The sequence below is a fragment of the Camelus bactrianus genome, chromosome 7, assembly GCF_048773025.1.
Source record: "Camelus bactrianus isolate YW-2024 breed Bactrian camel chromosome 7, ASM4877302v1, whole genome shotgun sequence".
Lineage (NCBI taxonomy): Eukaryota > Metazoa > Chordata > Mammalia > Artiodactyla > Camelidae > Camelus > Camelus bactrianus.
Window position 1 is genome coordinate 13985689 of NC_133545.1, and position 21275 is coordinate 14006963.

Below are 21275 nucleotides of genomic sequence, written 5' to 3' on the forward strand. Positions count from 1 at the left end.
AAAGGACTCCTTTCTCCTCAAAGCCATGTAATCATTCATATTAACTACCCTGCCTGTTTCTGATTTTTAAACCCTTTAACCTTCTCAACATCTATGACCCTTACTTCCACTCCAGCCAGTCTTCCTCCTTATTTCTTGCCTTTTGTATTTCCTAATTTTACTTCTGTTCTGAAATGGCTTTATGCCTCTGTCATGAATTTCGTTAAAAAGTGTTCACTCCCCCAAATTTTAATGAGGTCTTTATCAAACCTGAACCCATTTTAGATACATCTGTGAAGTCCCCTTAAGCTTCCACTGTGCTTATTTTTTACTAATCCCTTCATCTGGATAAGCGCATTGTCTTTTTCCTTCTTTCCTGCTCCTGACTATAAGGCATTATCAGCAGAATAATTCAACCCTCTAAAAATCCATGCTATTGACTCTCATTCCTGTTCAGCATAACTTCACCTTTTTAAAATGTCATTTTTTGTGTATTTTGTTGTCCTGAAATTGTGTCTGCTTGTTAACTTGGCGTTTAAAAAATAATAAAGTGCTAAAATATTTTAGCAAAAAAGGTTTTTCTTTAAAAAAAATCATGAGTCAAAAAAGCATGTGATATTTTGGTTTCAAAGATTGATTTCTCAATTATATGAATTACAGGTTCAGTTGGGAGGTAATGTCATTATGTGAAATTTCTCACTGTTAAAAGTTTTACCTTACCTATGTCCTTAAACCTTGATCCTATTTAAGAACAGAAATAGAATTTCTCAATTTACCTTCTCCAAAAAGATTTTACAAGTCATTAGTCAGCCACAGAGAAGTAAATTTCATTTTCTTACTTTTAAATACAGGTTCTTTCCAAATCTGTAAGACTCATCTTAGAAATCTGCTATTTAAACAAGAATTGAAGTTAGCTGAGTGAGGGGAAGGGCTGAGGTCATAATCCCAAGAGCCTGAAATCCAAAAATCGCTGTAGTCCACAGAGTATTGGGATTATTAGGCTTGTGGGGATAAGGCGGGGGCAGTGCAGTGTAAGAGAACAAGTACGGGGTGGGCATTAGGGGACTCAGGATCTAGTCCCAGTTTGGATGGACTTTTTTAAACCTGAGTTAGCTAGTTCATTACTTGTGGTCTCAACTTTCTCTTCTGTGAAATGAAGTTATTGGGATACATAACTGCTAAGGTCACATCTTGGATGTGACCATAGAGGCAAGTCAATAAAGAAGGTGCTTCCACAGAACAGAATAGGAGCAGCCAGTTTGGCCATGTAAAGAAGTTCTGGCCACTGCAGCAGCACAGAGTCCTCGTTCTTCCTGTCCAGCAGGATCTGATTTATGTCATGGACAGGTGGCCAACTTTGTTTTCAATCTCTCCTTCCCTCAATGAAATTTTAAAGCGGTTACTGCTCTTCAGCCGTGTATACTAGGTGTGTTGGTGGCGGTTAAATTAACAGAGTCCACGGATTGAGAACATTGATTTGAACTAAAAGAACAGATATCACATCGAAGTCCTGATGTTGGAGCTGGCTTCAAAGCCCTGACTATTCTTTGGGTTCTTCTCCTTCAGAGAGGGTGGAGGGTAAGTTTTCAGTCATATTTAGTATTTTGCATTACACTGACCAGGGATGTTTTTGTGACTGTGTGAGTGGGAAGAAGGGTGTGTCTGGATACTGGACAACTGAAATGTGGACAGCAGTTAGGAGACTGCATGTTGGTTTGATAGAGAGCATTTAAAGTGTAGTTGTAAAGACATGATACAACAGAAAGTGAATTGGATTATCAATCAAAAAACTTGGGTTCCAGGCCTGAGTCGGCTATACATAACTTTCTGGGCATCTGTTGAGCTAGGTCAGTACTATCTAATCTAAGGTAACAAAAGCACCATAACATTCTACGATGTTAAGTAATGAACTAGCTTCATGCACAAAGCTGTCGGCTCATGGTTGCCTAAGAGCAGAGGCTTAACCTTTAGGCATGTGAACTCACCTTAAAAGCCATGGGTATTTCAATGATGTAAAGATCCACATAATCTAGCTGAAGGACCTTGAGCGTCCTCTCCAGAGTTGGGCGGACCATCTCTGGGATGTGATTTGTAGCCCACAGCTGAAAGAGTAAAAAGGAGATAGTTAACTAACATCCACACTATTTTTTTTTTTTTACAGTAATGCAGCTCTTTATTCCTTATATATACTCATACACATTTTATTCACTCATTTCATTTCACAAATATATGTTTATGCTGCAGTATCATCTGAGTATAGACTGAGCTGATAAAACTCTTGAGTGTATCACCCAGAGTATAACTTTATCTGAATATAGTACCAGAGACTTAAAGATCCACCTGAACCACAGAGTAGCTAATTCAGCAACAAAGTCGTCCTCTAATCGACCCTCAGCACTTTCATTTTTCCTCAGTATGTAATTAGGAAACACGTATCTGACTAGTGGTTCTGACCTGGCATTTTATTTTCACGTCATGGATGAAAGGTGTGCTTCGTCTGAGCAAGAAGTATGTTTGTGTGCGTTGACTTCACTGGGTCCTTCACATTGTGACAGGTGATGCAGAAGCTGGTGAAATTTTAAATTACTGTAAAGGTCTAAATTCCTTTTCACTAATCCTTTGTTTTCATTGGGTCCATTTCCTCATTTCCCAGGAAAATTCTGCGAATTCTTACTAAAGAATTAATCTCTCGTGGAACAGATGATGTCACCAAAACGGTGGTATAGGGGACTCCAGCCTCAAGTCCTCCAACAAAAATCAACAATTAAAACAGATATTCACAAATAAAAAAAGGGAGATGTTAGTCAAAGGGTACAAACTTCCAGTTATAAGTTCTGGAGCTCTCATAAACAGCATGGTGATTATAGTTAACAATACTGTATTATATACTTAAAAGTTGCTAAGAGAATAAATCTTAAATGGTTTTATCACAAAAAAAGAACTGGCAATTATGTAATGTGATGAAGGTGTAAGTTAACACCAGGATGGTAATCATTTTGCAATATATAATGTATCAAAATAATGCATTGTACACCTTAAAGGCATATACAAAAGAAAAAGAAGGCTGCCCCCCTTAAAGAAAGTTATGGCAAATGCTTCTGTCATATGAACCACCTCCCCACTTCCCTCCATTCCTCAATTTTTCTGCTTTGTAGACTTGGCTCTTCCCATGTTGACTTAAATCAACGCCCATGTATGAGGAAAGAGCTTTGCCCTAACTTTCAAGGGGCTAATTAGTCCTTGGATTCTTGGCAAGAGTGAGGAATTTGTCAGTTAAGAACTCACTCTTCTTGGTGAGTTCAACATTCTGTATCAGAGAAAAGTGATGTTACATCCACCAAGTATGTAAGTAGAAGGCGGGTGAAGAGAAGAGCTCACCTTTCCACAGTAGAAAACATCCTCCCTCCGCACCTTTCCTTCTGCTATCTTCTCCCTGATGGCCTCTCCCACTTCATGTTCGTTGTGATAGACGTAGGCCCCATCAAAGTGTCGGTACCCCACATCGATGGCAGTTTTCACTGATGTTGCACAGGTCCCCTTAGGGGTCTAAAATGACAGGTTGGGGTAAGAGAGAAGAGAAAATGGGTCTTTCCTTTAGTTTAATCATTCTTTTAAAAAATTTTTATACTTGGGGTTTTTTGGGGGGGGGAGTAATTAGATTTATTTGTTTATTTAATGGAAGAACTGGGGATTGAACCCAGGACTTTGGGCATGCTAAGCACATGCTTTACCACTGAGCTATACCCTCTCCTCCTAATCATTCTTAATCAGGACACTTGGCACCTACATCATTTTATAGTGAAAATGACAAATTCCCAATTCTATGCTGTTGTGATTGGAAGATGGTATCTGAGGACAAGAAAGAGACCTCCTAGGGAGCTTCCCACCCTCAACGGGAGATTCATCCATCCCAGGTTTGCCCTTAGTTTTGAGGATTCAGAAATATAACTTGATCTTAGAGCATTCTCTAAGATCATATTTAAAAATAAACTCAAAATGGATTAAAGACCTAAATGTAAGACTGGATACTATAAAACTCCTAGAGGAAAACATAGGCAGAATACTCTTGGATATAAATTGCAGCAATATTTTTTTCAAAGCAGCTCCTAGAGTAATGGAAATGAAAGCAAAAATAAACAAATGGGACCTAATTAAACTTAAAAGCTTTTGCACAGCAAAGGAAACCATAAACAAAATGAAAAGACAACCTACTGAATGGGAGAAAATATTTGCAAATGATGAGACTGACCAGGGACTAATTTCCAAAATATACAAATAGCTCATACAGCTTAATTTCTTTTTAAAAAATCAAAAAATGGGTGGAAGACCTAAATAGACATTTCTCCAAAGAAGACAGACAGTTGGCCAACAGGCACATGAAAAGATGCTCAATATCACTAATTATTAGAGAAATGCAAATCAAAACTACAATGAAGTATCACCTCATACCAGTCAGAATGGCCATCATTAAAAACTCTACAAATAATAAATACTGGAGAGGGCCTGGAGAAAAGGAAACCCACCTACACTGTTGGTGGGAATGTAAATTGGTGTAGCCACTATGGAAAATAGTATGGAGGTTCTTCAAAAAGCTAAAAATAGAGTTACCCTGTGATCCATCAAACCCACTCCTTGGCATATATCCAAAGAAAACTCTAATTTTAATGCACCCCAATGTTCATAGCAGCACTATTTACAATATCTGAGACATAGAAACAACATAAATGTCCATTGACAGATGACTGGATAAAGAAAAAAAACAAATACACACACACACACACACACACACACACACACACACACAATGGAATATTACTCAGCCATATAAAAGATTGAAATAATGTCATATACACCAACATGGATGAACCTAAAGATTATCATATTAAGTCAAGTAAGTCAGACAGAGAAAGACAAATGTCATATGACGTCACTTATATGTGGAATCTGAAAAAAAAATGATACAAATTTTATTTACGAACCAAAAACAGACCCATGACATAGAAAACAATCAACGGTTACCAAAGGAGAAAGGGCAGGGGAAGGATAAATTAAGAGTTTGGGATTAACAGATAAACATTACTATATATAAAATAGATAAACAATGAAAAGTAATATACATATGTATATGTATGACTGAAACATTATGCTCTGCACCTGAAATTGACACAACATTGTAAACCGACTATACTTCAATTTTAAAAAGGTTAAAATAAAATAGATAAACAACAAGGACCTACTGTATAGTACAGGGAACTATATTCAATTTTGTAATAACATGTAATGTGTAATAACATGTAATGGAAAAGAATCTAAAAATATATGTGTGTGTGTGTGTGTGTGTATCTGAATCACTTTGCTGTATACCTGAAACAATCATGGTAAATCAACTATACTTCAAAAAAGAAAAAGAATTGTAACTTTATCAATTTTACCAGTGACAAGAGATTTCATGGTAGCCTTGTTATAGGAGGGCACAAGTTCCTTGAAGGTGGCTCAATTATAAATCAAAGGTTTGGGTAAGCAAAGTTAGATATATCCATGGAATGGAATAATACTCAGTGATAAAAAAGATACACACAGAAACATGGATGAATATCAAAATAATTATACAAGAAGCCAGACCAAAAAAGAATAAATACTTTATGAATCTATTTGTGTGAAATGCTAGAAAATGAAAACTAATGTATACTAACAGAAACAGATCAGTGATTGCCTTGGGTAGGGGTAGAGAATGCAGGCATGAGAGACAGGAGGGATTACAAGGGAGTACAAAGAAATTTCTGTGGTGATGGATAGATTCACCATCTTGATTATGGTGATGGCTTCACAAGTGTATACTTGTCAAATTCATAAAATTGTATACTTAAATATGTGCAGTTTCTTGTATGTCAATTCTATCTCAGTAAAGCTGGGCGGGAAAAAGATTGCCAGGAGCATGTTACATTTTTCAAAATAAATTTTTTTAATCAGATTTTGCAGCCAAAGCTTTGTTCATTTCATTAACCTACACGAAGCATAAGAATGAGAATATCCTGACCCCGAACATCAACAGAACCAAAACACCAGACAGATTCCTTATACTTGAGGTGTAAGTTTTCCAGTTTTCAAACTGCACATAAATTATTGTTCTTTAGTTATGATGACACTTAAATGTACAAGTGTGTTCCTCATTTTAGTTACATTTTTTCCTTAATGAGAAATGGAAGAATTGATGGAGATTTTTATCAGGATAACTAGTCTCATCATATAAAAATCACAAATCATCTTTTAGGTTGTATATTGGGGAGAGGTTTGATTCTATTTGTAGATTTTTATGGACTTCATATTCAGATGATGATCATTCCCATCTCATTCACAAATGTTGAAAATTACTTGTGCTTGCTTCTATATTTTGTGTTCTAACCAAATGCTTGACAAAATCATGTCAGGTATCTATTGATTTGTTGTAGAATGAACGAGACAAGAAACCTCTTGTATTTCTAGTGAACTTTATAGTCCTGGGCTGGAAATAGAGTGTTGGGAGCATAAACTGTATTGTATTCCCCTATTTCAGTTCAAAGTCATTACTACTGAGTAGATAAGAGGATATGAAAAATGAACCGAATGGCTATACAGATGGTATTAGAAAATAGGATTCATAGTCACAAATGTGAAAAAGCTGGGAAAGGGAGACACACTTTCCAGGAATGTCAGAAATACCTCTTTGGTTACTTAACACGATCAATAAGGCTTGAACAGAAACTGAAGCAAAACCCCCTAAATTGTAAAATGAGATGTTATGGATGACAAGTGTGACAACAAAAGCACAGTGGAAAGAGAAGGGTTGGGGAAATTTACAGGGGACTCACAGACATAGGAAACAAACATGGTTACTGGGGGGAGTAGGGGAAGAGGGTGGGAAGGGATAAATTGGGAGTTCGAGATTTGCAGATACTAACTACTATATATAAAATAGATAAACAACAAGTTTATACTGTATGTCACAGGGAACTATATTCAATATCTTGTAGTCAACTATAATGAAAAAGAATATGAAAAGGAACATATGTATGTATATGTATGACTGAAACATTATGAGTTACACCAGAAATTGATACATTATAAACTGATTACACTTCAGTGTAAAAACTGAAAAAAAAAAATTAAAAAGCAACAAGAGAATAAAAAAAGAAATTTACAAAGGAAAAATTAAAATACTGTTTTCTTTCTCTGGTGTATACATAGTACTAATGAAAAGAATAAAGCTCAATATGAGATAGTAAATATACCTCAGAAATATCACTGAGATTTTGTGGACTGGAACTGGTAGTTTAAGTACAGAGCTAAAATAAATTTGGCCAGGTGGATATAGCTCAGTGATAATGCACATTTAGTATGCACAAGGTCCTAGGTTCAATCCCTAGTACCTCCATTTTTAAAAAACCAAACCAAAAAAATACCCCAATAAATAAATTTAATACAAGGGGAAGAGCCCCAGAAAATACAGCCCCAGACTGTATTTTCCAAAGTTAACTCAAGAAAAAAAGCATAGGGGAGAGAGCATTTAGGATAAAGAAAGGAAAAAAGACAAAGGCTAAGGCAGAAAGAAGTTGGTATTGACTGTCAGCCTGAGTAATATATGGATGATGCTTTATTTAATAAAGATTATAGTAATAAAGTTAAGTAGTGAAAGTCTTCAATTATTCAGTTATTATTAAAGAGCTTTTTCTTTAAAAAAGCTAGTATACTCTTTACTTGCTAAAAATATTCTCTTAGATGGCCAAATCAGCAATGAGGTGAATTACTATTTTGGACTTAATTCTAATCAATATAGAGGAACTATTTGGAAATGTGGACATGAGAAAAATAATTCTTTGTACACTTTAAATGTAGCAAAAGCAAATTCTATATAAATTCTGACAGATTCATTGGGAAATTCCATTTTAGGAAAAGATCAGAAAGATCAAATAGAATACTATGTCTGGAGACTCAAATAAGTGATATGATAGGAGAATCTAAAATGCAAAAAATTTGACTTCATAATTAAGAACAATCTCAGTAAAATAATTATGTTTCCTGAACTGGGCAACGGCACCTTTTCTCCACTTAAGAGATGGTGGAGTCCTATGAAAATGAGGGGCCATCCTCCAGGATGCAGCATACACACTAGGTCAACAACCATTACATGGTGTTGTATACCAATAAGTAGAACACATGAATCTGAAAACCCACTAGGCTTAGCATCATTCCCGTTGACCCAATTTGAACATGTGTGCTTCCCATCCCTGAATTTTAGGCCCTGTGATCTAAAGGTCCTAGTTCCCAGGGGGAAACTAGGCTCCTTATTTCCAGAGTTCAGCATTCAAGGAAAAAATCTGCCATACTGGCAGGGGTAAGTGAGTTTTGTAATTGGAGGTGGCAGGGCTCCTCCAGAGTTACACAATAGGACAGGGAAGGAAATGTTTGGCACCTAGGCCATCTAATGATATACCCCTTTCCAATTTTGATAGTTAATGGACAGTGAACTGAGTAAATGACCTGAAAAGGGTAAGTTGACCAGGGACTCACACAACTCTGAGATGAAGATCTAGGACATAATATTATGTAAGCCACCCAGACCAGCGGAGATACTGGCTAAGGGTGTGGGAAATCTAGGATGGGTAGTCTCAGAGGGAGACGATACGTATAAGTTGCAACTTGAAGACAGCTTTAGTGGCAGAAGCTTGTACTCATTCTGCTGAGCTACCTCTAAAATTTTTTCCAGGAAAGAGACCAAACAGAATTCTCGACGAGATTTTCCCAGGGGCGAGCTTAGCACACAAAGCCAATAGGTCCAGTCGGCACCAGGGATAGACTGTAGTGAATGTCATGGTGTATCCCACAGCAGAGAAGCACTCATTTCCTCAACTGTCAGGAGTGCTGGCTGCTGATTACTCACATCCATTCCCTCTATGGATGATACAAGGGTGTAAGACCCTGGTCCCTTAACACAGGAACTAACATAGTGTTGTGGGTCAATGACACAAAAACGAACAAACTCATAGAAAAAGAGGCAAGATTTGTGGCTACTAGAGGCAAGAGTGGTGAGGGGAGGGGGACTTAGATGAAGGTAGTCAAAAGGTACAAACTTTCAGTTATAAGAAAGTAAGTATTAGGGATGTAAAGTACAACATGATGAAGGTAATTAGCACTGCTGTACATTATAAATGAATGTTGTTAAGAGAGTAAATCCTAAGTTTTCATCACAAGAAAAAATTTTTTTCTATATCTATATATCTTTTATATTGCTTTTATATGAGATGATGGATGTTCACTAAACCTACTGTGGTAATCATTTCATGATGTAAGTCAAAACACTGTGTTGTACACCTTAAACTTACACAGTGCTATATGTCAATTGTATCTCAATAAAACTGGGGGAAAACATCCTCGAAATAGACTTTAAAAATTGAACTATATTGTTAGAAATGCATGTTCAAGTTGTGAAACCATTAGAAAAAAGCAAAAATATAATTGCTGTAAAAGTTAAGAGACCAATTACTGCTGGAGGGAGGGAGGGTTTTGGACTAGTAAGCACACATGGTGGGTTTCTGGGGTTTGATACATTCTAACTTTGGGTCTAGCTGGTCGTTACTCAGATTTTAGCTTTAATAAAAGTGTTCATCCCTCTGTATACTTTTAAAATTTAAATATTAAAAAAAATAAGGAAGTAGATCAAAAATAAAAGATAAGTGACTAAAATAAATTCAAAACCTTAGATCCAAAGAACATAGTAACGTGGGCCTGAAACATTATTTTTTGGTCTTGGATCTACCATTCGTTCTCCTTTGTCTGGATCCAATTGCTTGCTAAGCTTTGTAGAGTCTACCCCAGTGATTTGTAGCCTTTAGCCAAGTTATTTCCTTTTAGGCTCCATCCAAATTATTTTCCTTGTAGCCACTAACCAGTTTCAAGTTCTTGTTATTTTTTGCCTGATTTATTACAGAACTCTTCTCACTTGACCTCTATGTATTCCGTCTCTTTTCATTTTAATTCATTTTAACTTTGTCAGGTTAATGGTTTTAAAATATGAACCTACGTTCTTCTTCCTGGTATTTTTTTGTTACCACCTACCCCCACCACCAAACCATTTTGTGCAGCTTGATGTGCAGCATTAATTCCTCTGGAGAGGAATGACATAGCAAAATGCAGAAGTCAGTTCTTGATATTTGATTTCTAAAAGCCAAGGTTTCCTTGACAAGAGTGTGAGTGTGAAGGGGTCACAGGTACTGCAAAGAACTCAGGAGATACTCTACTAAAAGTGAAAAACAAATATTAGCTGAAATATTTTCTTTGTTCCTTGACCCTTAAAATATTTAGCCCATATAGCATTTTACAAAAATATAAATGAATTGCCATCACTTAAAAATTATTAATTACTTCACAGTAGTCTCTGAAAAATGTGAGAAGATCAGGCCACACTGGACTTTGGTTTACGTATGACAACTGGCTGTCGTGATGAAACGGCTATCCTCATTTAGCATGGGGAGTGGAATCGCCAGTACTCTGCTTACTGTGTCTTTGATCGGCAATAGTCTCCTGGGTGAAGGTTCCATGTGTTTTCTTTTTGCTTGTAGCAAAGAAGAAAATAAAGCTTTTCTTGCTCTAATATGTACTATCAAAAGGGGAAAGCAGAACAAAACTGAGAAGTAGACTTGGCTCTCCAGGACCACGTATTTATGCTTTCTACCTAGTCCCTGGTCCCTTTAGGCAGATTGTGAGACCACCCTCAACCCTGACAAAGATTCTTTCAGTGACCAAATTCTAATCAGGCTCCTTTGAACTCTTTTCCAACACGGACTTTCATGCTCATTTCTGCTCTGTCCAAGCTTAGCAAGAATCCTGCTAAGTCAGTTTAACCACAACCTCTCACCCTCCACACCTGACCACTCTCGCTATCAAATCGGGTTTCTCATCGTCCATGGTGACCTAGATGATGCCTAGTTGCCCAGCCCTGTCTTCAACAAGAATCCTGTTAAGTCGGTTTAGCCAGAATTACTTAGTAATTTTCTACCTACTGACTCAGACCCTGCTCCTTGGTTATGAATTCCCACTTGCCCATGTATTCAGAGTTGAAACCAGTCTCTCTCCCTGACTGCAAAATTCCATCAGTGGTCCCTTATACCAATCACAACAGTTTCCCCTTTGAATAAAGATTCCTTTATCATGTTTTAACGTGTCATTAAATAATTACTGTTCTTTAACATCCTGTCCTCAGATTAAAAGCAGATTAAAAAAAATACTTGGTGTAAGAACAAGGCTTTGCCTTCTCCAGGTGAAGCAAGGTTCCCTGGTTAGAGAGGAGGAGGGGGATTAAATGGGCATTGAGGAAAAACCAAGGAATATTTAAAAGATGGCACATGCCTGAGAAGGGGTCCAAAGCCTTGTGCCCCCGCCTCCTCCAGCTTAGGGACAGAATGAACTTGATGCTTCAGGCTCCTCCTAGGTACTCACCAAGAGCCTGGACTTTACCTCTCCTTTGCCCTCATATGCAAAGCCTTTGGCTCACTCTTCAGAGTGTGAAAACTGTTTGCAGCTACAGAAATCTCAACCAGGGCCACCCAGGAGGGAATACTGGATCCATTACAACCCCATTCTACCCTCCTAGGCCACTCCTTCCCCATAGCCTGAAGTTTCTGATCTACCCCATGACTGGATTTGTTCATTGTTACTTTCATCTTTGAACTAAAGTTCTCTCTCTTCAGGCACGTCAGCTTTTCTTCATATTTTAGTTAACACATATGTTTATTTTTTCTGCCTTCAGTCACTCCACTTACAGATTTTAAATCCCTTGTTTCTAGCCCATTGTTTCAATCTCTGTGTTAACCAGAAAAATGCCTCACATATGGTAGGCAAATAATGAATATATGAATTATTGCCCATTTTCCAAAATATTTACCTGGATTTGTGTCATCTGCACACCTGGTAACATTCTTGAGTTTTACTTGAAGTTTTTGATAAATATCAGTTATTAACTCATGGGCTGATATGCATAGAAAGTAAATTAATTTCTATCAAATCAGAAACAAGGAACAAGGTTCAAAATTCTCACTTATTAGCTTTCTCAGATGTAGCTATAGGGTAGGGAGAGAGACAGGAAGAAGGGAAATCTGGTGGAAGGCTATCATAGACTATTTTCCCTGTAATGAAAACATTCTGGGAAGCTATCATAGGGAAATGTCACACATACAATTTGTACATTTTAGTTTTCGTTAGTGATAATCAAGTGAGGAAATACACAGAGAGCTTGGTGCTACTAAATGTTGGTTCCACCTCAAATTCCCTTGACTCCACAGGTATGAAGCAGCTTTATAAGAAAATTGGGCATATTAAGAGAAAGAAACCCTTTGTAAGTTAGGAGAAGCTGGGCTTGTTAGCCTCACACAGCCCCACAATAATGTTCTTCCCAGCTGCTGTCCCACAGTTCCTATTGCTACGTGTTACAACAGAGTCTAAACAGGGCAGAAGTCGGAGGGCAGGGTCAGGTTAGTCTCCCTTATCCTATCTTAGCCTTCCACCTCTGCTCCCACCCCACCTCCCTATGAAGACAAACCTAAATCTTCCCCTGGCACCCTGTGCACTCTAACTTCTGTATCAAAATGGAACAGGATCCCAGGACAAATATGGACTGGCTTGATAATACACACAACACGCAAGGGAATTCCAGTTCACCAGTTACTCAGCCTGTTGTGCTAGCTCTTGAGGAATGAAAGGTTTTGAGAAGAATCTCAGGCACACCACGGAGAGAAGACCAAATTTTGGCATCAGGTTGCACTTCTAGGACCAAGATTTTGAAGTTAAATCTAATTTGGTACTTTAATTTCACCGTGACTGACTTGAGCACAGGTCCTCCCAGTGTCTGTCTCATCAGATGGTGAGAGAGTTGTCAATTGTGTGGCTTGGATCAGAAAGCACTGAGTGCTCCGAGGTACTCTACCCTCCCTGCTCCCCATCTCCCCCTCGACCCAGGTCTGCCTTCCCTAAATCCTCCATGGTGGGTATTTTTCTTCACATTAGAGTCTGATTTGGGGAGACATACCATTAACTCCGTATTTCTGATCACAAATGTGGTTAGTGCATGCACAATCTTCATTTCTAACAGTATTCCTTTAATGCCACATTCTCTAATTGGTGTATGTCTTATCTTCTGAAGTGAGTTACAACTCTTTTCGGGAAATGACACAAGACTGCTTTTGAAAGTCTCCAACCTGTAGCATTTACTATTACTAGACACATAATAAGCATTTAATAATATTTATTGGTACATGCAGCACTTTGAGCCCCACTGAGTTTCAGGAGAGAGAGAGATGCAAGTAAGGAACCATATAATTGACAGGGAGCCATTGAAAGAATTAATCGGAGGTGTGACATAATCAGATTCACACTCTAGATCTATCATTCTATCTGTCTGTCTGCCTATCTATCTGTCTATGTATCTAATCTATCCATCCATCCATCCTAGATACTTTCTGGATATATATTCCTAGATACTTTCATATATAGAAATACATATAGAAAGTTGTAGTCAGAAACATGCAGCTTCATTGACATGACACATATTTATAACAGGCAATATATTCACAGGATAGGATCTTGGCCCAAACTACATTGGTTCAAATCCCAGCTCTCTTTCTTAGCATTATAAATTTGGGGCATTCAATCTTTCCATGCCTCAGTTTTCTCATCTGTAAAATGGGGTAAAGTGATATCTCTTTCATAATGTTGTGAGGATTAAATTAGAAAATGCATGTACTATAAAGTACTTACAAAGAGATCCTGGCATATGGTTAAGAAAATTTTAGCTATTATTATTGTATCCATTTACATCTCCATATCCTCTCGTGCACATAGATATAGATATAGATATAGATATAGATATAGATATAGATACACACACATCTCCTTTCACAAACTCATTCACTCATTTGACAAGCATTAGCTGAACACCCATCACATACCAGACCCATCACATACCAGACACTATACTGAGAATATGGAGCTGAATAAGACATGGTCTCTTTCCTAATGGATTTCACATCTTGTGGGTAAGATAGCAGAGAAACAATGGTTACAATACAGTGTGATAAATGCCACTATAGAATTGAGCACAAGGGGCTACAATAGAGCTGAACATGAAGGAGGGGCAAGTTGTGGTGGCTGGGAGATGAGTTTCTAGGGAGAGGTATCCTTGAGTTGTCTTGAAGGTTTAATAAAAATTAGCCAAGTGGACAAATCAGGAGAAAGGGTGTTCCAGGTAGAGGGCAGCACAACCAAAGACACGGAGATGGGAGAGATGTTCAAGGAACCCAGGTAGCTATGTTTTATACATAGAGATGGAGGCATGGTGGTAGATGCTGCTGGACTGACAAGTCTTGACTGAACCATTAAGGCCCAATGTGCAAGTAAGGAGTGTGGCCTCTACCCTATAACTGATAGGGAGCTACTGAAATAACTAAGCAGAGGTGTGACATAATCAGATTCATATTCTTATGCCTCTATGCTTCTCTTTCTGACTAAAATTCCTGTCTCAGCTCTCTTTCTCTAACTAATTCAGACTCAGCTTTACACAGTTCATTTATACATGATCATTCAAATTTCAGTAGCATTTCTAGATACCACCATTTTTTCTGGCAATCAGCATTAAATGTCGAATTGCAACGCAGAAAGCAGAGAGATACTTTTCTTACAAGTAGAATCTTTTCTGTGTTTTAATGGAAACACACTTCAGTCCTCATGGTCAAGTTTATTCCCTTTCCTATGTTTTCAGATTCTCGGACAGCATTTACTCTTCACTGTTCTATGATTAGTTATTAAAGAATCTGTCTTCTCTATTCGATTTTTGATCTGTAGACAGCGGAGATACATTCTCTTCATATTTGAAGCTTCTATAGCCTAGTGCTTCATACATAGTAGGTTTTCACTAAATGTTTGTTAGACTGAACTAAAAAATCTCAAATATGAACTTAAAAAAATCACAAACCATAAACTCAGAAATTTCATGTGCATCAGTTCAATCTAATAATCAGCATTCAGCTGAATTTTAGAAAAGGAAGCAGAAAAGTCCCATTCTTTAAGCCAAGATACTTTAAGATAATTAACTGATCTAGTTTAAACTTTGAGTCAATACTCATTAAGCCAAATAGCAGTCCTTGCAAGCTGCATTCATTATTACAAAAAGTAAATCAATGAAATCCATTCAAAATGAATTACAGCTTATCCTTTAGGAATGTGTTAATAAAAAAAAAAAAAAGAGGGAGAGAACGATAAGCTTACCAATTTAGGTTCTGAGTAGGTACCAAGTCCAATGATAGGAATGCTGTTTCCATCACTTAGAGGTATGCGATGATTTGCAGCACTGAGGTACATCTTAGAGAGTCTACGGTTTCAAAGTTCTAGAAATGATTCTGACCACCACAGAAAAGCCTTTTTGAAAACTTGTCCTAATACATATTTAATTAAAGAAAGGAGGGCCAGAGGGAGGAGCAGAGGGAGGAGCAGTGGAGGGAAGTTTTTTTTTTTTTTCTTTTCAGGTTGTTCTAGAAATCCTGACTGAAGTTGTCCTTTGAACTTCTCAGAGGCATGAAAATAGTAACCCATTGAGCTCTTATGCTTACTTCTCTGCAAAGAAATGATTTTTAGAAAATAAAAGGAAACAAATCTAGCCGGCTTCTATCAACTGGAATGCTTTTGTTGGCAAGTAACAGAACTATCTCAAATTCTCTTAAATAATAAAGGAAATTTATTGGTCTATATTCCCGAAAATTCCAACATTAGGGCTTGCTTCAGGTTAAGACTAGTTTCCTGGGTCTTCCTTAGAGATTCTGAGCTAGCAGGACTGGGAAGGAGTCTGGAATTATTATCACCTAGTTAAGTGGGAAACTGGACTAGAGGAAAAAATGCTATGGCCAGAAACAAGTTTCTCACTGTCCAGTTCATTTCTCTGCTTCCTTGCTCTCTCAGCAGACTCCCCTCTTATCACTGAAAGATGGTAACCAGTCCTTGGAGTGACATGGTTCCAGGTTCAAATCAAACAAAAAAGGGATTTTACTTCACAGCTCACACAGTAATCCAGATATAGGGTCTTTGGGGCCTTGACTGCCTTTTCTGGTCCATGGATCCAACCACTAAGTCAATCACAGGAGTCAAAGGAAATAAAGGACTGATTGCCTTGAGATAATTGGAATCCATTTCTAAATTTGGAGTTGGAGCTAATCCCACCTGGGAAGATTCTAGAGATTGTTAAGAAAAAGGAAAGAAGTAGCAGTTAGTGAAACAATTAGCACATATTTATCAGTCTTCCTCCAAAGGATTGTGCTGTGTGAAAAATGAGTGTTCCAAACGTTGTGACCTTAAAGATAACTGTGTCCATGACAGTGAAAGGGACCTGAAGTTTGTCTCTAATTGACTTTTCTCCAGGATACTCATTCTTGCTTACATATATGTGATCAGACAGTGGACACAGTAATTATAACTAGACAGGGTGGAATATGGGCAGTAGTGGACTTCAACATCAGTTGTAAATCAGTACAACATTTATTGTGTACCTTTGTGTGCCAAGATGTTGGCTGTATATGTTTGTTTTTCTTATTATTGACTATTTTGGTATTTAGCACTATGAATTTTAGCACACATACAGATTTGTCACAATTGGGATACTGAAAAACTATATAACCCAAAGAATTCTTTCATGGTATCTCTTAATAATCATACCCTCCCCTACTACCAACCCCTAAAAATCACTGTCTGTCTTCCACTGCTATAGTTTTATATCTTGAGAATATCATATGAATTGAATTATACAGTATGTGATCTTCTGAGACTAGCTTCTCTCACTGAGCATAATGCCTTTGAAATTCATCCAGGCTGTTGCCTGTATCAAAAGCTTATTCATCTTTCATCGCTGAGTAGTAATATATATATATATATATATATATATATATATATATATATATATATATATATATATATATATATATATGTATATGTACATTATATATATATACATACACACACACACACATATATACAGATTGTTTCTCTCTTTGAAGGACATTTGTTTGTTTTCTGTTTTTGATGACTGTAAATAGAGCTCTGTAAATATCTGTGTACAGGTTTTTGTAAGAACATTAGTTTTCATTTCTCTTGGCTAAATACCCAGGAGTGAGATTGCTGGGTCATGTGGTGTGTTTAACTTTGGTAGGAAGCTACCAAACTGCTTTTCAGAATGATTATATCATTTTGATCCCTATTAGCAATGCATGTAAATTGCTATTGTTCTGCATCTTTGACAGCACTTGGTATTGTCAGTATTTTTTTAATTTTAGTCATCCTGATAGGTTTGTCATACATTGTTAATTTTAATTTGCATTGTGGCTAATGACTTTCAAAATTTTTCATGCCTTATTTGCTATCTCTGTCTCTTCCTGGTGAAGTGCCTGTTCAAGTCTTTTGCCCATTTTTTAATGGACTTGTTTGTCTTCTTAGTGTTGACTTTTGAGATTTCTTGGTAAATTCTTGATACATGTTCTTTACTGAATATATGGCTTGAAAATTTTTTTCTCCTGTATGTAGCTTGTCTTTTCATTCTCTTGACTGTCTCCCATGCAGCAAAAGATTTTAATTTTGATTAAGATTCTAATTTTGTTTGTCCTGTATTTTGAGTTTCATGTCAAAGAACTTTTTGTCTAACCCTAGGTCACAGAAGTTTTACTCTATTTTTTCCTAAAAGTTTCATATAGTTTCATGTTTTCCATTTAAACCAATAATCTATTTTGAGTAAATTTTTATATAATCTAGCATATTTAGGTAAAGGTGCTTTGTCCTGTTTTACCAAAGTGTATCCTATTATTCCAGTTCCATTAGCTGAAAAAATTTTGCTTTCTTCACTGAATTTCTTTTGCACCACTGTTAAAAGTCAAAGGTCAGGGGGGAAGGTATAGCTCAGTGATAGAGTGCATGCTTAGCATGCGCGAGGTCCTAGGTTCAATCCCCAATACCTCCATTTAAAAAAATAATTAAATAAATAAATTTTTAATTGACTTAAATCTATAGATCAATTTCGTATCTTTACTACATTGAGTCTTTGAATCCATGAACACAGTATTTCTTTCCATTTATTTAGGTCTTTAGCATTTTAAAGTTTTCGAAATACACATCCTATATTTGTTTTGTTAGATTTATACCCAAGTACATGTATAAATAATTTATTTTTTAAAGCTATTGTAAATGGCATTTTAAAAATCCTGTTTCCAACTACACATTGCTAATACATAGAAATAGGATTGATTTTTTATGACTTCAATCATTTTGAATTTATTGAGACTTGATTTGTTTTTGTTGTCTGACATACTGTCTATTGTGGAGGATATTCCATGTGCACTTGAGAAAAATATGTAATCTGCTATTTTGAGTAGGATGTTCTCTAGGTGTGTTTTAGATCTAGTTGGTTCATCATTCAAGTCCTCTATTTTTAAACTGATCTTCTGTCTAGTTGTTTTATCTATTCCTTGGAGAGTGGGATATTGAAGTTTCCAACTGCTACTATAAAACTATCTATTTCTCCTTTCAATTATGTCAGTTTTTGCTTCAAATACTTTGTGGACATTTTGTTAGAGGCATATATGTTCATAATTGGTATCTTGTTATATTGACCTTTTTGTCAACACATAATGTCTTTGTTTCTTTTAACAATTACTGCCTTCCAAGTCCATGTTGCCTGGTATCAGTATAGCCATTCTAGGTCTCTTTTGGCATTTTTTTGTTTTTTGTTTTTTGTTGCATGGAATTTCTTTTCACCCTTTTTCTTTCAAATTACTTGTGTCCTTGGATCTAAAGTGAGTCTCTTTTAGACAACATATATTTGTATCATTTTAAACATCTATTCTTCCAATCTTTTCTTTTCAATTGGAGAGTTTAATCCATTTACAATTCAAGTAATTATTGATAAGAAAGGATTTACTTCTGCAATTTTGCTATTTGTTTTCTGTATGTCTTATTCTATTTTTATTTCTCAATCCCTCCACAACTGCCTTGTTCTGTGATTTTTTTTTCTAGTTTACTGTTCTGATTCCTATCTTGTTTCTTTTTCTGTTTACTTTAAAAAGTTTTTTCCTGGATGTTTTAGTCAGCTTGAGTTCCTATACCAAAATACCATAGACTGTGTGGCCTAAACAACAGCCATTTATTGCTCACAGTTCTGGAGACTGAGAAATCCACAATCAAGGTATAAGGTAGTTAGGTAAGTGGGGACACTGGGCAGATAGGTAGAGGAGAGGGGGAGGGCCTGGAAGATGGTGTTATGCCCACCTCCAGCATGAAGGGACTTTACTTCCGACAGACACGAATGCCCGGTAGCAGAAAGGACTTACCAGGACACAACCCAATGCTCATTGTATTATAATTAACATTGTGCTTTAGGACCCCACCCCACCACCAACCATGGGTTTTTCTGTATACACTGTGGGTAAGGACATGTGCAAAGGGCCCAAACATGACTAAGCATTCCAGGGATAAGAGCCATCAATCAATCAAAAGACCACATCTAAGTGAGGGTGTAAGAGAAAGGGGAGACAAAATCCATCATTTTTTCCTCCCTTGGATCAGCCCACTTCCCATACTTGGGGGTGTACTTTTCCTTTCCTTTAACTAAATCTTTTAAAATCTTTCACTATACAACGCACCATCTCCTGACTGCAAACTTGTCTTTCGGGTATGACAAGAACTAAGGTCTTTATCTTTTAGGATAACAGAGGTACTTACTAACAATTGAGTTCCTGATGAGAGCTCTCATCCTGGCTTGCAGGTAATCATTTTCTTGCTGTATTTTCACATGGTGGGGAAAAGAAAGGGAGGGAGGGAAGGAGGGATAGAGGAAGGTAGAGAGACCACAAGGTTTTCCTTCTTTCTGTGCACTGTGGTTCCACTACTGTTCTGTTCTCAGATTTTGCAGTGATCTTTGGATTTATCTTGCATATACACTACCTGATGGTAAATCTGAGACCTAGGCAGTGGTCTACCTGGTAGTTCATTTCCCAAAGTGTATGGTAAACTGAATAGTATTAGATCCAAGCATACACAGTTCAGGGGTGAGCCCAGAGTAGTTCATAAACAACTTTACGGGGTCGCTTCCCCAAATCCCTCTCTCACTGCAATTTCTTTGTTACTTTCTAGTTCCTTAATGCTCTCTTTTTGGTCCTCCATCTAGAAAGCTTTGATTACCCTGCTACTCTATTGTGTGCTTCCACAGCAGCACCTGAATCTAGGGCCATGTGACAAGAGAATATAGAGACAGTATAAAAGCAACAGAGGTTGGATCCATTCTTGCGGACCTGCAATTCCACTGAAAAGAGAGGAAGGTTTCCTTTCTGCACAGTTTTGGCTCCTGCTGGCCTGTGTTCCTACCATGGAATTTCATAGAAACTAGGATAGGATAATAAAGGGGGAAAAAAAGAGGCCAAAAACTGGGGAATTTTCAGATTTCCTAAGTATTATGAGTTTCCCTCTCAAGCCAGAACTAGAAGCCTTCTCCTGAGGTTCTCTTTGTCTGCACCCTGGTTGGCAGGGGATACTGAGAGGACCCAGTGGCACCTGATTTCTAGTCTTCTTTTCCAATCCACCTGCTGCTATTTACTTTTCAGAGTCCTGAAATAACTTCCCCATATACTAGTTCATGTTTTATAGCTGTATTCAGTGGGAGGTCAGGGTAGAATATGCTTACTCCATTTTACCTGGAGCTAAAACCGTCACCTATTTCTAAATTTAATTTTAAATTTATTATACATGTTGACTAAATTGATGTGAATTTGTATTTGGATTGTTTTCTTGTGAGAAATGGCTGAAGTTACTCTTTATATATTGATACTTTCAAAATAAATTGACCTAACTTAAAATAACTCATTTTCATTCAGTAAATTGCTTTGCTGATATAAATTCAGAAATAATTTTAATGGTCACAATAATATGATTATTTTAGAGTATTCACTATGTCCTTTACATGAATTATCTCATTTAATTTTCATAATTTTATGTGGTGGGTGTACTGAGTTGTATAGAATCTCCCCAAAGCTCATGTTCACCCAAAAGCTCATGACACCTAGGAAAGAATGTCATGTGATAATAGATGCAAAGATTGGAATATACACCCACAAGTCAAAGAATACCAAAGATTTCTGGCAAAAAAACAGAACCTAGGAAGAGGAAAAAGTGGATTTTTACCTAGAGCCTTCAGGGGAGTACAGCCATGCTGATACCTTAACTTTGGATTTTTAAACTCCATAAAT

General features: G+C 37.0%; 1 protein-coding gene across 1 annotated transcript in view; it reads right to left on the bottom strand.

The window, feature by feature from the left end:
• AKR1D1 (aldo-keto reductase family 1 member D1) overlaps positions 1 to 15429 on the bottom strand; it is a 33849-nt gene extending 18420 nt beyond the window's left edge. The window contains exons 1-3 of the mRNA XM_010947490.3: positions 15271 to 15429; positions 3358 to 3525; positions 1965 to 2081 (exon numbers count right to left, since the gene is read on the bottom strand). Of these exons, the coding sequence (XP_010945792.2) occupies positions 1965 to 2081; positions 3358 to 3525; positions 15271 to 15363 (378 nt within the window). The 5' untranslated portion in view covers positions 15364 to 15429. The remainder of the gene's footprint in view (positions 1 to 1964; positions 2082 to 3357; positions 3526 to 15270) is intronic.
• Between the last annotated feature and the right edge of the window lie 5846 nt (positions 15430 to 21275).